We start from the raw sequence: 19245 nt of genomic DNA on the forward strand, positions 1-19245 counted from the left end.
TCCTTGATGATCTTTTTGGCCTTCCTGTGACATCGGGTGCTGTATGTGTCTTGGAGGGCGGGTAGTTTGCCCCCGATAATGCGTTCGGCAGACCGCACCACCCTCTGGAGAGCCCTGCGGTTGCGGGCGGTGCAGTTGCCGTACCAGGTGGTGATACAGCCCGACAGGATGATCTCAATTGTGCATCTGTAAAAGTTTGTGAGGGTTTTAGGTGCCAAGCCAAATTTTTTCAGCCTCCTGAGGTTGAAGAGGCTCTGTTGCGCCTTCTTCACCACACTGTCTGCGTGGGTGGACTATTTGAGTTTGTCGGTGATGTGTACGCCAAGGAACTTGAAGCTTTCCACCTTCTCCACTGCTGTCCCGTCGATGTGGATAGGGGGGTGCACCCTCTGCTGTTTCCTGAAGTCCACGATCATCTCCTTTTGTTTTGTTGATGTTGAGTGAGAGGTTATTTTTCCTGGCATCACACTCCCAGTTAGTGAGCATTACTTTCCCTGTTAGTGAGCATTACTCCTTTGCCAAGATAAATTAATGTAATGTTAATTTCTCTACCATAAGCCGCCTCCAACATTGTTTTAGAGAATTTGGCAGTACGTCCAACCGGCCTCACAACTGCAGATCACGTGTAACCACGCCAGCCCAGGACCTCTACAACCGGCTTCTTCACCTGTGGGATTGTCTGAGACCAGCCACCTGGACAGCTGATGAAACTGTGGGTTTGCACAACCAAAGAGTTTCTGCACAAACTGCCAGAAACCGTCTCAGGGAAACTCAAATGCGTGCTCGTAGTCCTCACCAGGGTCTTGACCTGACTGCAGTTTGGCGTCGTAACCAACTTCAGTGGGCAAATGCTCACCTTCGATGGCCACTGGCAAGCTTGAGAAGTGTGCTCTTCACTGGATGAATCACGGTTTCAACTGTGCCGGGCAGATTGCAGACAGCGTGTATGGCGTAGTGTGGGCGAGCAGTTTGCTGATGTCAACGTTGTGAAGAGAGTTCCCCATGGTGGTGGTGGGGTTATGGTATGGGCAGGTATAAGCTAGGGTCAATGAACACAATTGCATTTTATCGATGCCATTTTGAATGCACAAAGATACCGTAACGAGATCCTGAGGCCCATTGTCATGCCATTCATCCGCCGCCATCACCTCATGTTTCAGCATGATAATCTACTAAACCTGTGTTTACCACAGACCTTATTTTCGGCGTTTATCCAAAAGCCCTACAAAAACGCCATTAATTTTCTCCATAGGCTTTTTCCAATGAAACGTGGTGGAGTTAGTGCCTACAAAAAGATGCTATGTTCAACCAGTTAGCAGGTCGGAAATGTCAGAGTTTCCTACCTCCGACTAGCACCTGAACGCGGCATTAGAAGGGATCGCGTGGCGCACCATGACAACGTGGACGCGATTGGTCGACAGTCTGCTGGGCGGAGCGTTGTACGTTGCTCCATTGGAATTCTTATCTCCTCCTTGTCTAATATCTCTGTCAAAGCTCCTTTCAATTCAATTCAAAGGCTTTATTGGCATGGAAACTGGCTGGATCCCGGTTTCCACAGCCACAGTCAAAATTGGACGTAGAAATTCATGAAAACAACATTTAGCTTTTTGGTTAGGGTAAGGCATAAACTAGCAGTGTGGTGAAGGCTAGGTTTAAAATCACATTTTAAGAAAATAAATTGTCGAAATGGGCGGGGTTTATGAAAATCGTATGCATCTAGTTGTTGGAAACTCTGGAAACTCCCCTACGCCTATTCACAGAGTTTCTAAACCCAGACGCGCAAAAGCAACATCGCGAGACTTCCGGGAACGTTTGTGAAACAGACCAGAGTTTGGGGTTTGAGAAGTCAATAATTACATTTACATTTTTAGTCATTTAGCAGACGGTGAGTGCATACATTTTCATACTGGTCCCCCGTGGGAATCGAACCCACAACCCTGGCGTTGTAAGCGCCTTGCTCTACCAACTGAGCTACACGGGACTGTTGTGAATTTTCTCGAAATCTAAAGGCACAACCTAGATTCGAGCTCAATGTCTTAAGTAGTTGAACATGTTCTTACTCCAACTTCGTCAAAGTGACACACACGTTTTCATTTTCGTCAAAAACTACTTTACATCAAACTTTACATGAACTCCTGAGTGGCGCATCGCAGTGCTAACTGTGCCACTAGAGATCCTGGTTCGAATCCAGGCTCTGTCGCAGCCGGCCGCGACCGGGAGACTCATGGGGCGGCGCACAATTGGCCCAGCGTCGTCCAGGGTAGGGGAGGGAATGGCCGGCAGGGATGTAGCTCAGTGGGTTGTGGGTTTGATTCCCACGGGGGGCCAGTATAAAAAAAGTAATATGTATTCACTAACTGTAAGTCGCTCTGGATAAATAAGAGCGTCTGCTAAATGACTAAAATGTAAATGTAAAGGCTTTGACTGCCTGCACATGCGCAGTTCGGTGCGAGACGACCATTAGACCCTGACGTTTTTCTACGAACGATTTTAGCTGGCCAATTTCGCACCTGACATCGCCTACAAGTGTGATAGGCAGAAACTGCTTCTCCAATAGAAATCCCCTATCTTCATACTGTACTGTCTTTGGCCTGCTTGCTTGCTGACCACAGGCACAACAGGGGTGTGTATTCATTACGCCGATTATGTTACAAAACATTTTGCAACGAAAAAAAGGTAGGTCCCTCCCCGTTTTGTTTAGCTTTCTTGCCGTTTGGTTCTTATACGGTAAACGGTTTCCGTTGCAAGACGTAATGAATACAACCCAGAAAGATAGCAGAAAAATTGCCAATTTCGCCAGAGCGCCCCGCCCTTATGACGGTTGTCAGGGCACTTTGTTGCTAGGGAAAATTGTAAAGGGAATGAGGATGAAAGCCGAGGTTAGAAGGGATCCAGCTTTTGTCAAATTAACGTCAGATTTGACTTTTCGTCGCAGGTTAGGAGAATTTACGCAGCAGGTTTTGAGAATTAAAATAAGGTTAGGAAAAGGTTTAGGGTTAGCTAAAATGTAAAACAAAACAACAACAAAAAAACTTGTAGCGTTAATTTGACAAAAGCTGGATCCCTTCTAGCCATGACCAGGTTAGGGGGCTTGGCCTTGCTTAATGAGTCAATCCGGAAGTAGGGTGGAGCGTGTACAATTAGGTGGTGTCAAATGAAAAATACCATCAAGAGCCAGTGAAACACACACTGGCTTGGACGGAATTGGTAGGAGAACAGCGGTGAAAAGGACGATGCTTATCGCAAATTCACCTCTGTGAATTCCTATGTTGATATATATAAAAAAAAACTGAACACATCTAGCTAAATGGCGGATCCAATGTAGTGAGCATTGGCAGTGAGGGGTGAAAGAGGGGAGGAAATGGGAACTGGACGTACAGTGAGGCACTGACACCGGTGGGCAAAACGGAGAGGAATTAAAGTGAGAGTAAAGACGATCCAACTGAAAAACCATTATTCGACATCAAAGCTGGCTTTCCAGATAGCAAGCAACACGTCCTACCGGGGCAAATGACAAAAGGTGAGGTGGGAATTGTACTCTTGCTTAGCTAACGTTAGTTGTCAGAAGCTAGTTTGATCAATTGGACTTTATTTATCTAGCCGTGAGCTAGGTCGTTATGGAACTAGCTAGCTAACATTTGATTTATGAACTGCTCGATTGCTAACTTGGCTAGCTAGAATGTAAGCTAGCTAACGTTAACAATATGGAGATGGTCAAATATTGCAATTTCTAACTCAAATTGTGGTTGCAATGGTGTGCAGACATTCAGTCTCGGTCATGCAATCAATCACATGCACTAGTTAGCTGGTAATTACAGTGAGGGATCACAAGCTACCTAGTAAGTTAGCTTGCTTGCCATTTGGTCTTTGAAATTGTAAAATAGTTGTAAGTTGGTCACAACGTTTGTTATTCAAACTATTGTAGCCATTTTCTGATATTACATTATTAATTTGGGAATTACGTTTGCCAAGTTGTTGCTGTGTAAAATGTATTTTAGACAGGCAAGCGATAGTCGAACTACAATGTAGCTAGCTGTCAAAACAAAAGTAACGAAGTGACACGGATACAGTTCAGTTGCCTTGGCTGAATTCAGCTTGCTTTTCTTTCTCAAATACTGATGACCAGTTTTGTTTAGTATGCAACTCTTCTCTAGGACACGTATACTTTACTTTAATAACAAACCCGATTCCAGCTAGGCTAGTCTTCAGTTGAACTTCGACCTTCTAATTTTAGACTTTTAACCTACCAGGTACTTACACGTTTCAGTAAAGGAGGGCGTAAAAAGGAGGTTAACGTATCAAATGGCTCTGTTCGTGACAGTGAGCAACAATTCCCTCCCATTCCTTATTTTCTCCCACCCCCTTTGTCATCCTGCAAACTTTCTGATGTGTTGAAAGAGATACTGGGAGAACTAGACAGCTCTGCTTCAGGTACTGTAGAACAATACTTTTTACACCTTTTGGCGCCTCCTTTCAAGCCTGACTTTCTCCTTTGTCTTTTCTGTAACTTGTATCTTACAATGCTACCATAGATTGTGAAGTTATTGCCCTCTCCCTCTTTTAATTCCCTCTTTGATGTTTCTATCAACAAGTCTATGCTGTCTATTCCTCTGTCCTCGAACCCTGAAACCTCTAGTGCAGTACCTCCTTTTTTTTCTCTTTCTTTGCATTTTTCCCTCAACTGCTCCATTCCCTCGTTCACTCACCCTATAACTGTCTAGTGTTGCAATCCTACCATGTCTAGGCTACGTGTTTGAAGTCGTGTGTTTCTGATGTAATGTTAACATTGTGTGTGGTAGTGAGTGTCAGCTGGAATAGATTTACTGTAGCTCTTGGTGTCCCATGGTGAGATGGGTAGATTAGCCTCTGTTGAATTTGTTGCCGTTTTGAGCACCCAGGAAATGAGAGGTGAACCAATTAGCTCTCTGATATACATTTCCTGAAAGTCTAAAGTAAATGTAGTCCTTTAGGGAGAGGCGTTGAGCCATGAGGTCTTGCTGTTCATTTGAGCAATATGAGATGGAATGGAGTTCCATGCAATAATGGCTCTATATAATACTGTACGCTTTCTTGAATTTGTTCTGGGGACTGTGAAAAGACCCCTGGTGGCATTTCTGGTGGGGTAAGTGTGTCAGAGCTGTGAAAAGACCCCTGGTGGCATGTCTGATGGGGTAAGTGTGTCAGAGCTGTGAAAAGACCCCTGGTGGCATGTCTGGTGGGGTTAGTGTGTCAGAGCTGTGAAAAGACCCCTGGTGGCATGTTTGGTGGGTAAGTGTGTCAGAGCTGTGTGTAAGTTGACTACGCAAACAATTTGGGATTTTCAACACATGTTTCTTATAAAAAGAAAAGTGATGCAGTCAGTCTATCCTCAACTCTTAGCCAAGAGAGACTGGCATGCATAGTATTTATAACAGCCCTCTGAATACAATGAAGAGCAAGACGTGCCGCTCTGTTCTGGGCCAGCTGAAGATAAACTAGGTCTTTCCTTGCAGCACTCGACCACATGACTGGACAATAATCAAGATAAGACAAAACTAGAGCCTGCAGGACTTGCTTTTTGGAAGTTGGTGTCAAAAAAGCAGAGCATCTCTTTATTACGACAGACCTCTCCCCATCTTTACTTCCATTGAATCTATATGTTTTGACCATGACAGTTTGCAATCTAAGGTAACGCCAAGTAATTTAGTCTCCTCAACTTGTTCAACAGCCACACCATTCATTACCAGATTCAGCTGAAAAAAAAGAAGAAAAAAAAGGTATAGAACTTGTATTGTACCAAATACAACGCTCTTAGTTTTAGAGATGTTCAGGACCAGTTTATTACTGGCCACCCATTCCAAAACAGACTGCAACTCTTTGTTAAGGGTTTCAGTGACTTCATTTGCTGTGGTTGCAGATGTGTTGAATCATTGTTTAATGCCACTGGCAGGTCATTGTTAAAAATCGAAAAGAGTAGAGGGCCTAGTGAGCTGCCCTGCAGTACACCACACTTTACATGTTTGACATTAGAGAAGCTTCCATTAAAGAAAACCCTTTTGAGTTCTATTAGATGGCTCAGAATCCACGATATGGCAGAGGTTGAAAAGCCATAACACATACGTTTTTTCAACAACAGGTTATGGTCAATAATATCAAAAGCTGCACTGAAATCTAACAGTACAGCTCCCACAATCTTCTTATTATCAATTTCTTTCAACCAATCAGTAATTTGTGTCAGTGCAGTACATGTTGAGTGCCCTTCTCTATAAGCATGCTGAAAGTCTGTTAATTTGTTTTACAGAGAAATAGCGTTGTATTTGGTCAAACACAATTCTTTACAACCGTTTGCTAAGAGCTGGCAGCAAGCTTATAGGTCTGCTGTTGATGTGTATTTTTAATGGATTATCAGATAAAATTGAGTTAATCATGAACATATAGTTAACATTCTTTGTGGCTAACTGAATTGGGCCGTTTGTTTTTGTCTCTCTCTTCAAACACAGTGAAGGGTTGAATAGAGTTTGGGCTAGACCTTTGTCTCCTTGGTATCTTCTTGATTTGATTACAGCTTGAGGTTTGTGTAATTTAGGGCCTTGTCATGTTTAAACTAAACATGAGTGTGTGTGCAAGACAGGGGAGCGGGTGATTGGTTGGAGTAATAGTTCAGCCGTCCTTTGGGACAAAGGAAGTGGGCGGAGCAATAAAAGAGCGGGAAAACTGAAGAGGACTATATAAGATGGAGGGAGACCCTCTTAAGTGTGTGTGCCCCTCTGCAGACGGGTATCGGCTTTGTTGAAAACTTTAATAAAGTCATTTCTTGATGCAACAAAAACTCTGTAAGACCGTATTTGTAATAAAGTATGGTGGTTATTTTCCACAACACTGTTAGAACCAGTAAAGGCTGCTTTACCACTCTTGGGTAGCGGAATTACTTTGGCTTCCCTCCAGGCCTGAGGACAAAGACTTTCCTCTAGACTCAGATTAAAGATATGACAGATAGGAGTGGCTATAGAGTCAGCTACCATCCACAGTAGCTTTCCATCTAAGTTGTCAATGCCAGGAGGTTTGCCATTATTGATCGTTAACAATTATTTTTCCACCTCTCTCACACTAACTTTACAAAATTCAAACTTGCAATGATTTTCTTTCATTATTTGTTTTTTTTATGCATGAATATGAAGACTCACTGTTCGCTCACTGTAGCTAAGTATCTCAATAGTCCTTTCGTAAACACTTAGATTAGAGTGGTTAACGCTAGAGGCACACTACTAGACCGCTTCAGCTAACACCTGATATAATTCACAACTATCCATGTCGTCGATGCTATCCATCTGGTAAGGCTGGCTGCAATCAGTCACTAAAAAGCTACATAGTTTAATGCAACTTCATATCCAAATTCGGGAAAATGCAAAGTATGGATGGCAATGTTTTGTTTTGTTGGGGATTCCCCCTCTAGCGTTCTTCCTTCTTTACTTCTTACAGGGAACAACCGAACTCTGACCAATCAGCACGGCTTTGAATGTTGCTAGGTTTCTTGTGGGCGTGGTTTTGCACCAAGTTTGGCGTGAATAAAAAGGACGCACCTGTTCGCCCGTGTTTCTCTGTTTGTTAGATAGTGTTCTCTGTACCTGTTTCCCCCATGTCTCTCTGTCTGCTATATACTGTGTTCTCAGTACCTGTTCCCCCCATGTCTCTCTGTCTGCTATATACTGTGTTCTCAGTACCTGTTCCCCCATGTCTCTCTGTCTGCTATATACTGTGTTCTCAGTACCTGTTCCCCCATGTCTCTCTGTCTGCTATATACTGTGTTCTCAGTACCTGTTCCCCCCATGTCTCTCTGTCTGCTATATACTGTGTTCTCAGTACCTGTTCCCCCATGTCTCTGTCTGCTATATACTGTGTTCTCAGTACCTGTTCCCCCATGTCTCTCTGTCTGCTATATACTGTGTTCTCAGTACCTGTTCCCCCATGTCTCTCTGTCTGCTATATACTGTGTTCTCAGTACCTGTTCCCCCCATGTCTCTCTGTCTGCTATATACTGTGTTCTCAGTACCTGTTCCCCCATGTCTCTGTCTGCTATATACTGTGTTCTCAGTACCTGTTCCCCCATGTCTCTCTGTCTGCTATATACTGTGTTCTCAGTACCTGTTCCCCCATGTCTCTCTGTCTGCTATATACTGTGTTCTCAGTACCTGTTCCCCCCATGTCTCTCTGTCTGCTATATACTGTGTTCTCAGTACCTGTTCCCCCATGTCTCTGTCTGCTATATACTGTGTTCTCAGTACCTGTTCCCCCATGTCTCTGTCTGCTATATACTGTGTTCTCAGTACCTGTTCCCCCATGTCTCTCTGTCTGCTATATACTGTGTTCTCAGTACCTGTTCCCCCATGTCTCTCTGTCTGCTATATACTGTGTTCTCAGTACCTGTTCCCCCCATGTCTCTCTGTCTGCTATATACTGTGTTCTCAGTACCTGTTCCCCCATGTCTCTGTCTGCTATATACTGTGTTCTCAGTACCTGTTCCCCCATGTCTCTGTCTGCTATATACTGTGTTCTCAGTACCTGTTCCCCCATGTCTCTGTCTGCTATATACTGTGTTCTCAGTACCTGTTCCCCCATGTCTCTCTGTCCTCCTGCTGTAGGCCTATAGCTTGTTGTAAAATATCAGGATATTTCAGGATGTAGCCTAGGCTAGTCTGGTGATGATGTGGTCAGGACCTGGACCTGTTGAAAGGATTATCTTGGATGCACTAAATAGTAAAACTCTGATCCCAGGTCTGCAAGATAGTTGACCATGTTTTCTGTGATATCTATGCCTTATTTGATGGAATTGGACTTTGTCATTTCAGCACATTTTCAGTAATTTGAAAGCTGTCCAAATATGATCCCTGACCTGGTTATGAAGCTTGGATATTATTTGGTCAGCTTGTTGCTATTGAAATGTTAACTCCACACGTATTTACAACATTCTAAATCCAAATAGAAAAGGTGCCACGTTTGTGTGAGCTGTGAGCTGTGAGGGAAAGCTTGAGTTCTTTTTAAATCTTCAGCATATTGCTTTTGTGCAGTGCTCTCTTCTCAAAAACCCATTTATTAGAGTGATTGGTTCATCAAGAACTGTCATAATACTTGACTGAATAATAGTGAATCATGACTCGGCTAGCCTATTTCTTCACTTTTAAAGCAAGACGAACCAACTTTAACAGCTAATATGTACCGGGTGTGCTACACGTGTTCTCAGCCTATCATACCATCTGGTATGTTGGTGTATGACCTCATGTGATCACTTATTGACAACAAACCCTGTTCAAACAGAAATACTTTTTAAAAAATCGATCTGAATGAAACTTTTTAAACTTTTAAAATCTATGCCAATAATCAGTGTGATATAGACCCAGTCAGCCAGGAGCTGAGGATTGGGATTTATGAAGCTACCTAAGACTATTGAGAAGCACCCCAAGTCGATCCACTGAAATAGTGCACATTCAATCCCTCTGGTCCCTAAATCTGTCCCGGCAGGCAGACAGGCAGGCAGGCAGACAGACAGGCAGACAGGCAGACAGGCAGACAGGCAGACAGGCAGGCAGGCAGGCAGGCAGGCAGGCAGACAGGCAGGCAGACAGGCAGGCAGGCAGACAGGCAGGCAGACAGGCAGACAGGCAGGCAGACAGACTGACTGTCCATATGCAGGTTTAATATATTGTTAGGGGGATTCTTGGGCAGGAAACTGTTTCCATTTTTTGTGAAATTGGGTCTGCATCCCAAATTGTACCCTATTCCCTATTATGTGCACTCCTTTTAGACCAGGGCCCAAAGATTCACTATAGGGGATGGGGTGCTTTTTGGGCGCTCCCAGGGTTTGGTGGCAGCAGCAGGTTGGTGTTTATAAATGGAAGTGTGTCGTGAATCTTAACGATGTAAACAATCTGGTTTCTGCTCATCTGGAGAAACCTGCCGGTGGTGATCCATAACGAGAGGTCCTGCAGTGTCTGTGTCCCAAATGGCAACCTGTTCCCTATATAGTGTACTACCTCTGACCTGGGTCCATAGGGGACCATAGGACTCTGGTCAAAAGTAGTGCCATCTGGGGAAACATACCATTTGGGACCCGCACAGTGTGTGTTTTTGTCTTTCCCAGAAGGCTGAAACTGCTAGCGCTTTCGTGCTGTGTTTGTTTCCATCAACAGAGACCATATGAGAGGGTCCAATTGTGATATTCATTAAGGGCTGTGTATTAGCTTCGAGTGTGATCAAATTTGATTTGTCACATGCGCCGAATACAACAGGTGTAGACCTTGGCGTGAAATGCTTCCTTCAGTCAGGACTACTGTTGCTACGGATGCTGGCAGGTGTACACTATATTACCAAAAGTATGTGGACACCTGCTCGTCGAACATCTCATTCCAAAATCATGGGCATTAATATGGAGTTGGTCCCCCCTTTGCTACTATAACAGCCTCCACTCTTATGGGAAGGCTTTCCACTAGATGTTGGAACATTGCTGCGGGAACTTGCTTCCATTCAGCGTCGAGCATCAGTGAGTTCGGCACTGATGTTGGGCGATTAGGCCTGGCTCGCAGTTGGTGTTCCAATTAATCCCAAAGGTGTTAGATGGGGTTGAGGTCAGGGCTCTGTGCAGGCCAGTCAAGTTCTTCCACACCGATCTCGACAAACCATTTCTGTATGGACCTTGCTTTGTGCACAGGGGCATTCTCATGCTGAAACAGGAAAGGGCCTTCCTCAAACTGTTGCCACAAAGTTGGAAGCACAGAATTGTTAAGTGCCTTGCTCAAGGGCACATCGACAGATTTTTCACCTAGTCGGCTTGGGGATTAGAACCAGCGACGCTCTTAACCACAAAGCTACCTGCCGCCCCATCTAGAATGTCATTGTATTCTGTAGCATTAAGATTTCCCTTCACTGGAACTAAGGGGCCTAGCCCGAACCATGAAAAACAGCCCCAGACCATTATTCCTCCTCCACCAAAATTTACAGTTGGCACTATGCATTCGGGCAGGTAGCGTTCTCCTGGCATCCGCCAAACCCAGATTAGTCTGTTGGACTGCCAGATGGTGAAGCGTGATTAATCACTCCAGAGAACGCGTTTCCACTGCTCCAGAGTCCAATGGAGCTTTACACCACTCCAGCCGACGCTTGGCATTGCGCATGCTTATCTTAGGCTTGTGTGCGGCTGCTCGGCCATGGAAACCCATTACATGAAGCTCTCAATGAACAGTTGTTGTGCTGACGTTGCTTCCAGAGGCAGTTTGGAAGTGAGTGCTTACGCGCTTCAGCACTCGGTGGTCCTGTTCTGCGAGCTGGTGTGGCCTACCACTTCGCAGCTGAGCCGTTGTTGCTCCTAGATGTTTCCACTTCACAATAACAGCACTTACAGTTGGCCCGGGGGCAGCTCTAGCAGGGCAGAAATTTGACAAACTGACTTGTTGGAAAGGTGGCATCCTATGACGGTGCCACGTTGAAAGTCACTCAGCTCTTTAGTAAGGACATTCTACTGCCAATGTTTGTCTATGGAGATTGCATGGCGGTGTGCTCGATTTTATACACCTGTCAGCAACAGGTGTGTCTGAAATAGCCGAAACCACTAATTTGAAGGGGTGTCCACATATGTTTGTTATCCCAGAGGCTCCCTGTGGAGCTGGGTGGATACATTTAAATCATTTGAATATGACAGAGGGATCCTTTGGTTACTGTCCAGTTAACAGGCTTTTAAAAATCTCCATTAAATAGAAAAGGTTGGTGTTAGCCTAAGTGTCTGGACATTAGGTCTACAATTGGGTTTAACACCAAACGCTACAACGACAGTCTGCAGAAGTGCTTTAGCTTTAAAATATGTGCTGACAGGATGTCCTGTTCCTCTGTGATACTCAGGCAGATGGGTCCTGTTCCTCTGTGATACTCCGGCTGATGGGTCCTGTTCCTCTGTGAAACTCAGGTTGATGGGTACATAATATGGTAATACATTCAGCTGTACACTGATCCTAATAAAGGTAGTGAAAATTAAGCTATTCCAGTACTGAACCTCACAGCTTGATTCATAAGCACGGACCCTGAACAGAGTTTAACATCTTGATTCATAGGCTCAACACACACAATCGTTTTATGGTGACACTGGTGCGCAATGATGAGGCAACAGCCGCAAGATTTGTGGTTCGACCATCCCCTACTGAACAGTTTGGGTCGTGTTCTGATTCTGCTCAATGATACAGTTGGCAATTTCTAGATAATAGAAAACTCCAGTAATAACCTAATCTGTCAAGAAATACACTGTTTTTGTGATCATATAGTGCTTGTTTATTTCAGACTGTTTCACTGATAGCAAAAAATGAGAACTGAAATGTACTAAACTGATGCTAACACACGTTGTTGTTCTCTCTCTCCTCTGTTTCAGGGTGATGGCAGAGGGATAACTGACTCTCAGCCCCTCCACCCCTACGTGACCCTGTTTCTCCTTTTTTTTTATCTGATCCAAACACCCCTCTCCTCTCCCCCTGTTTTTCTCAATTTCCTCTCGCCTCAACTCACTCTCCTGCCCCACTGTTTCATGGAGGAGAGCCAAACCAATACAACAACACACTGGGTTAATACACACGTCTCCATCCATCTGTCTCTGCAATAGAGGTTCTGGATCATTCTCCTGTCATGTTATCCGTCACACTCAATGATTGGATGAGCAGTAAGGATCATGTGATCGGACCTCTGTTCTCTCCACCCTTATTGGACGTCTTCTCTTTCTCATTTTTGTGATTGGTTTGGACCCTATTGGCTGTTGTCATTTCAACACTGTCCCCCCCCCTCCGCTGTTTTCTTCTCCTCACGGTAGTCCATCCTCTGATGTCATTGGGCCATGGTTCGCAAGAGAGGTTCCCTTATCTTGTGTGGAGCTTTCCTATTCGTCGCTTGCAATGGCTTGCTTCTCCTTTTCCTTTGGGGACGGCCTCCCATTGGTCGATTTGGGGAAGTGGGAGGGGCTGAGCCAGGGGGAAGGGAAGAATGGGGAGTGGCCAAAAGAAAAGGGGGTGGGACTAATCTGGCTGGCGAGGTGATCCGATTGGCAGAGGAGATAGAATCGGAACTCGAGACCCAGAAGAAACTTCTGAAGCAGATCCAGAGTCACAGGTCACTATGGGAAAAGAGGAAAGAGATGGGAAAAAGAGAGACGGATGGAGGGAAAATAGAAGAGAAAGGGAAACACAAACCGTCGCCACGGTTACCTCCAAAGGACGGCTCTGAAAACAAGGACCAAAGTCAAGAAAGAATTACACAGGAATTTGTTGCAGCAGTCCCAGACCCTAAAGTAGACACAAAACCGGACAATGACATAAAAGAACTGACCAACCACACCAAATTGGATGTATCTGTCACCATCCCACAAGTTGTCATTCCCATATTGGTTATCGCCTGTGACAGGGTGACTGTGAAAAGGAGTCTTGACAAATTGATACAATACCGCCCCTCTGCAGAACTCTATCCAATCATAGTTAGCCAGGACTGCGGCCATGCTGAGACAGCCCGCGTGATTGGCTCATATGGCAGTCAGGTGACCCACATTAGCCAACCAGACCACTCGGACATCCGGGTACGGCCGGAGCACAGGAAGTTCCAGGGTTACTATAAGATTGCCAGACACTACCGCTGGGCCCTCAACCAGGTGTTCAACACACTCTCTCACTCCACCGTGGTGATCGTTGAAGATGATTTGGAGGTAAGTGAACACTAACTGAAGTCCATACACCTCTGTCTGCATGCACTGTAATTGAGGAATGGATTTAAAGTGCACCACAGTCTGAATGTCTTGGACTCATTGATTAGAAGTGCCAGAGTTTCTGGTGACTTGTGGCTCAATAGAAGTATCTAGGAGCCTTGGATGTGGCTCAAAGGAGTCTATCTCCTGTTTTGTGTAGCGTGAGGCAGCTTGATGTACAAGGACACTCCCTGGACAGGACACTAGTGTATCGCAGGGCATTGGGTCCCATTTTTACAGCCTTTGGTAGGACTCGGCCGGAAATCGAACTCCCAACCTTCCAATCTCAGGGCGGACACGCTAACCACAAAGCCAGTTGGTCAGTATAGTATGTCTATAAAGCAGCACTGGATTCCTCACCTAGGCCTAATTGATGAATCCAGTGCTGCTTTTTAGTTACACTCCAACATCCAGCCCGACCCTGTGGCCTACAACAAAACATCAAGTACTCCATTTACAGCACTAAGCTTTAGACAACCCCCCCACCCCCCGCTCCCTGCAACAGGGGCAGAATATGCCTTCCGTCTGCCTGCTCTCCACGTTCCATAGGTTTAGATGGGAAGGTTACGTCATTCCATCAGACTCACATTGACATTTGGGATAACGATGATGAAAGTTGATCCTAAAATGTTCCTCGTTTGCACAGCACATTCATTGGGACAACCTGAAACATAGTTTTGCCTTTTTATTAAGATTTATATTAATCTAGGGTAATTACTAGTCTAGTGTGACCAGTGGTTAGCCACTTTGTTCTGTGAAGGTCCAGTAATGCACATCAACAAGACTCATTTCAGGGAAGCCTCTATAAGCGTCTGTATACCAAAATAACTTAGTCAAGCGTGCATACATCTTTTTTTGTTGTTGTATGGATGGTCCCAGTGGGAATCAAACCAACAACCCTGGCGTTACAAGCTCCATGCTCTACCAAGATGGCCAGAGAGGACCCGTTTGTCATATTTAGATCACTAAACTGACCTCAAGCCAGTAGGTAAATCATGCCAAGATGGCCAGAGAGGACCCGTTTGTCATATTTAGATCACTAAACTGACCTCAAGCCAGTAGGTAAATCATGCCAAGATGGCCAGAGAGGACCCGTTTGTCATATTTAGATCACTAAACTGACCTCAAGCCAGTAGGGGAATCATGCCAAGATGTCCAGGGAGGAGTGAGAGCGGTGCACAGTAGGAACAGAGAGAGGGAACAGGTCTTAATCACAGTGTCCAGTTCAGTGGGCCGCTGTAATCCTGGTTTGCGTTCCCAGATGAACACATTTTAACTGATTTTAGTGGATTTACCACGTTGACACCGAGCAGAGGGGCGTGAGGACAGATCCTTCCCATCCTGCACTGCCCCGCTCATCCGCCATCAATTCAGACCAAGGCTACGTCCCAAATGGCCCCCTATCCCCTATATACAGTGGGGGAAAAAAAGTATTTAGTCAGCCACCAATTGTGCAAGTTCTCCCACTTAAAAAGATGAGAGAGGCCTGTAATTTTCATCATAGGTACACGTCAACTATGACAGACAAAATGAGGAAAAAAAATCCAGAAAATCACATTGTAGGATTTTTAATGAATTTATTTGCAAATTATGGTGGAAAATAAGTATTTGGTCACCTACAAACAAGCAAGATTTCTGGCTCTCACAGACCTGTAACTTCTTCTTTAAGAGGCTCCTCTGTCCTCCACTCGTTACCTGTATTAATGGCACCTGTTTGAACTTGTTATCAGTATAAAAGACACCTGTCCACAACCTCAAACAGTCACACTCCAAACTCCACTATGGCCAAGACCAAAGAGCTGTCAAAGGACACCAGAAACAAAATTGTAGACCTGCACCAGGCTGGGAAGACTGAATCTGCAATAGGTAAGCAGCTTGGTTTGAAGAAATCAACTGTGGGAGCAATTATTAGGAAATGGAAGACATACAAGACCACTGATAATCTCCCTCGATCTGGGGCTCCACGCAAGATCTCACCCCGTGGGGTCAAAATGATCACAAGAACGGTGAGCAAAAATCCCAGAACCACACGGGGGGACCTAGTGAATGACCTGCAGAGAGCTGGGACCAAAGTAACAAAGCCTACCATCAGTAACACACTACGCCGCCAGGGACTCAAATCCTGCAATGCAAGACGTGTCCCCCTGCTTAAGCCAGTACATGTCCAGGCCCGTCTGAAGTTTGCTAGAGTGCATTCGGATGATCCAGAAGAGGATTGGGAGAATGTCATATGGTCAGATGAAACCAAAATAGAACTTTTTGGTAAAAACTCGTCGTGTTTGGAGGACAAAGAATGCTGAGTTGCATCCAAAGAACACCATACCTACTGTGAAGCATGGGGGTGGAAACATCATGCTTTGGGGCTGTTTTTCTGCAAAGGGACCAGGACGACTGATCTGTGTAAAGGAAAGAATGAATGGTGCCATGTATCGTGAGATTTTGAGTGAAAACCTCCTTCCATCAGCAAGGGCATTGAAGATGAAACGTAGCTGGGTCTTTCAGCATGACAATGATCCCAAACACACCGCCCGGGCAACGAAGGAGTGGCTTCGTAAGAAGCATTTCAAGGTCCTGGAGTGGCCTAGCCAGTCTCCAGATCTCAACCCCATAGAAAATCTTTGGAGGGAGTTGAAAGTCCGTGTTGCCCAGCGACAGCCCCAAAACATCACTGCTCTAGAGGAGATCTGCATGGAGGAATGGGCCAAAATACCAGCAACAGTGTGTGAAAACCTTGTGAAGACTTACAGAAAACGTTTGACCTGTGTCATTGCCAACAAAGGGTATATAACAAAGTATTGAGAAACTTTAGTTATTGACCAAATACTTATTTTCCACCATAATTTGCAAATAAATTCATTAAAAATCCTAAAATGTGATTTTCTGGAAAAATAATTCTCAATTTGTCTGTCATAGTTGACGTGTGCCTATGATGAAAATTACAGGCCTCTCTCATCTTTTTAAGTGGGAGAACTTGCACAATTGGTGGCTGACTAAATACTTTTTTCCCCCACTGTACTGCAGCACTACTTTTAAACAGGGTCCATAGGGCTCTAGTCAAAAGTAGTGCACTATATAGGGGATACATGTGCCATTTGGGATGCAGGCCAAATTAAACTGCCAGCTGGTTGAACAAATTGTCAGGAAACAAACTGCATCGGCAGAATTCGTCGTGAGTTACAGGAAATTATCAAAACAACAGAGTTGCTGCCATGAATCACCAGTTAAAAGCTTCTAGGCTAAACTTTGCACCCCTAAATCAAACATTGAGAAACTGAGGGGGAAAATGTACTGGGAAACAGTTACTTTTCTACATATTGTGACTACCAACCTGAAGACCCATTTATCATGTTTGCTTTGGCTAGTCATTTCGTGTTGACGTACTATTGGCATTGTATTAATCAGAAAGCCCAACATTTTGGACCCTATGGGTGGTTATCAGGCCTGCTAAGTTCTTGTCCTTTTTTGTCATTAGACTTGCATTGCATGGATTCATACTGCAGATGCAGTTTTCACAGCCAGTCGATTGTTGGCAAGAGCAGAAACAAACATGTTTGGTAGTATTGGTTATTGTTTGGCATTACAATGAGTGACAGAGTTGACATGATGTCACAAACAGATCTGGGACCTGACTACAGTTTTCATAATTGCATGACAAATAGTGATGCAGGATATATACTGAATAATTCCTTATAACTGGAAGGAAAACATACTAAAAGACAAGTTATCCTACTGTAAAACTGATCCAAAGCTTCTCTGTCCCGTCCAGGTGGCCCCTGACTTCTTCGAGTACTTCCGCGCCCTGCACCCCATCTTGACCTCTGACCCCACCCTGTGGTGTGTGTCTGCCTGGAACGACAACGGCCGAGATGGCCTGGTGGACCCTGGGAAGGCGGACCTCCTCTACAGGACAGACTTCTTCCCTGGGCTGGGCTGGATGCTGTTGAAGGACGTCTGGGCCGAACTAGAGCCCAAGTGGCCCGCGGCCTTCTGGGACGACTGGATGCGTCACCCCGAGCAGCGTAAAGAGCGCTCCTGCATCCGCCCAGAGATCTCCAGAACTATAACCTTCGGACGCAAGGGTGTCAGCTTGGGTCAGTTCTTCGACCAGTACCTACGCTACATTAAACTCAACACTGACTTTGTGCCTTTCACCAAACAGGATCTGTCTTACTTGATGAAGGAGAAGTTCGATGTGACCTTTGTGAAGGAGGTTTACAGCGCCCCCCTAATTAAGGTGGAGGAGCTACAACAAGGGGGTGGTTTGACGCGAACGGGTCCGTACCGGGTGCAATATTCCAGCCGGGAGAGTTTTAAAGTCCTGGCCCGTAACTTAGGGGTTATGGATGACTTGAAATCGGGGGTTCCCCGTGCAGGTTACAGGGGCGTGGTCAGCTTCCTGTCCCGTGGACGACGGGTCTTCTTGACCCCACCTGAGGGATGGACAAAGTACGACATCAGCTGGAGCTGAGAGGTTTGGACAGGACGTTAGTGTGAACGGTATCGAAGACCGACTCGAGAGAGGGGAACACCCTCTCAAACCAAAGAAAACAAAAACAAGGTCACATGAAGGAACTGAAACTAAACAAAACAGACAGGCTTGGTGGGTGGAAGGATTGGATAGAAGTAGGGTGGGTGGGTGGATTGGATAGAAGTAGGGTGGGTGGATTGGATAGAAGTAGGGTGGGTGGGTGGGTGGATTGGATAGAAGTAGGGTGGGTGGGTGGGTGGAGGAGAGGAGTAAGGCACTCCTTGTTTTATGAGTGAACCTGAATGCAGTGTGACACAGGGAACCTGAATGCAGTGTGACACAGGGAACCTGAATGCAGTGTGACACAGGGAACCTGAATGCAGTGTGACACAGGGAACCTGAATGCAGTGTGACACAGGGAACCTGAATGCAGTGTGACACAGGGAACCTGAATGCAGTGTGACACAGGGAACCTGAATGCAGTGTGACACAGGGAACAGCCCAGGGAATGAAACCACAAAGTCTCTCTCACAGAAAGTAAGAACCATTTAGTGCTTGGTTGTTCTCCTGCTAGAGCTGGTCTAAGAAAGGTTTACTGTTCGCTTCAACGCAATGTCTTAAACTAAATCTAAAGTTCTGGACAGCCACAACCACAAGTTTGATTACATTGATTGGGAGGCCTCAGATGAGATTTTTGTCTTGTTCCCCGTGTCACCAGGTCTTAAAAGGAGAGGCCAATCCCCTCTCTGGTCACGTCCCAAATCGTACCCTTTTCCCTATTTAGTGCACTACTGTTGACCAGGGCTCATAGGGAAAAGGGTGCCATTTGGGACAGCCTCGGTCTACATTCTACTCAGAGCTCTACTTTAAAAGAACTTGCAGTCAAAAAGTGAACGAATCTGAGCGGTCAAAATATATTAGTTCGGTTGGTATTAATTAAACGAGTATTATAAATATGATTATCTAATTTGGTTTATTCATAAAATGAAAAGTACAATAAATGTTTTTTGGGGAAAGGCTATTTTGGGAATTATTTTAT

At 45.1% G+C, this 19245-nt stretch overlaps 1 protein-coding gene across 4 annotated transcripts; it reads left to right on the forward strand.

The window, feature by feature from the left end:
* Positions 1–3189: 3189 nt before the first annotated feature.
* On the forward strand, positions 3190–18407 carry LOC311123507 (alpha-1,3-mannosyl-glycoprotein 2-beta-N-acetylglucosaminyltransferase-like). Of its 4 annotated transcripts, none has more exons than XM_084197764.1 (3): positions 3190–3520; positions 12386–13699; positions 17505–18407. In XM_084197764.1, the coding sequence occupies exons 2-3, from the start codon at positions 12842–12844 to the stop codon at positions 18204–18206; spliced, it is 1560 nt and encodes a 519-aa protein (XP_084053890.1). In that variant the 5' UTR covers positions 3190–3520; positions 12386–12841; the 3' UTR covers positions 18207–18407. The 4 variants fall into 4 exon arrangements, with proteins under 4 accessions (XP_084053890.1, XP_084053887.1, XP_084053889.1 ...); XM_084197761.1 differs by lacking the exon at positions 3190–3520 and adding an exon at positions 4028–4431; XM_084197763.1 differs by lacking the exon at positions 3190–3520 and adding an exon at positions 11392–11949.
* Positions 18408–19245: the final 838 nt, after the last annotated feature.

This window comes from Coregonus lavaretus (assembly GCF_964263955.1).
Source record: "Coregonus lavaretus genome assembly, contig: HAP1_SCAFFOLD_2554, whole genome shotgun sequence".
NCBI classification, from domain to species: Eukaryota; Metazoa; Chordata; class Actinopteri; order Salmoniformes; family Salmonidae; genus Coregonus; species Coregonus lavaretus.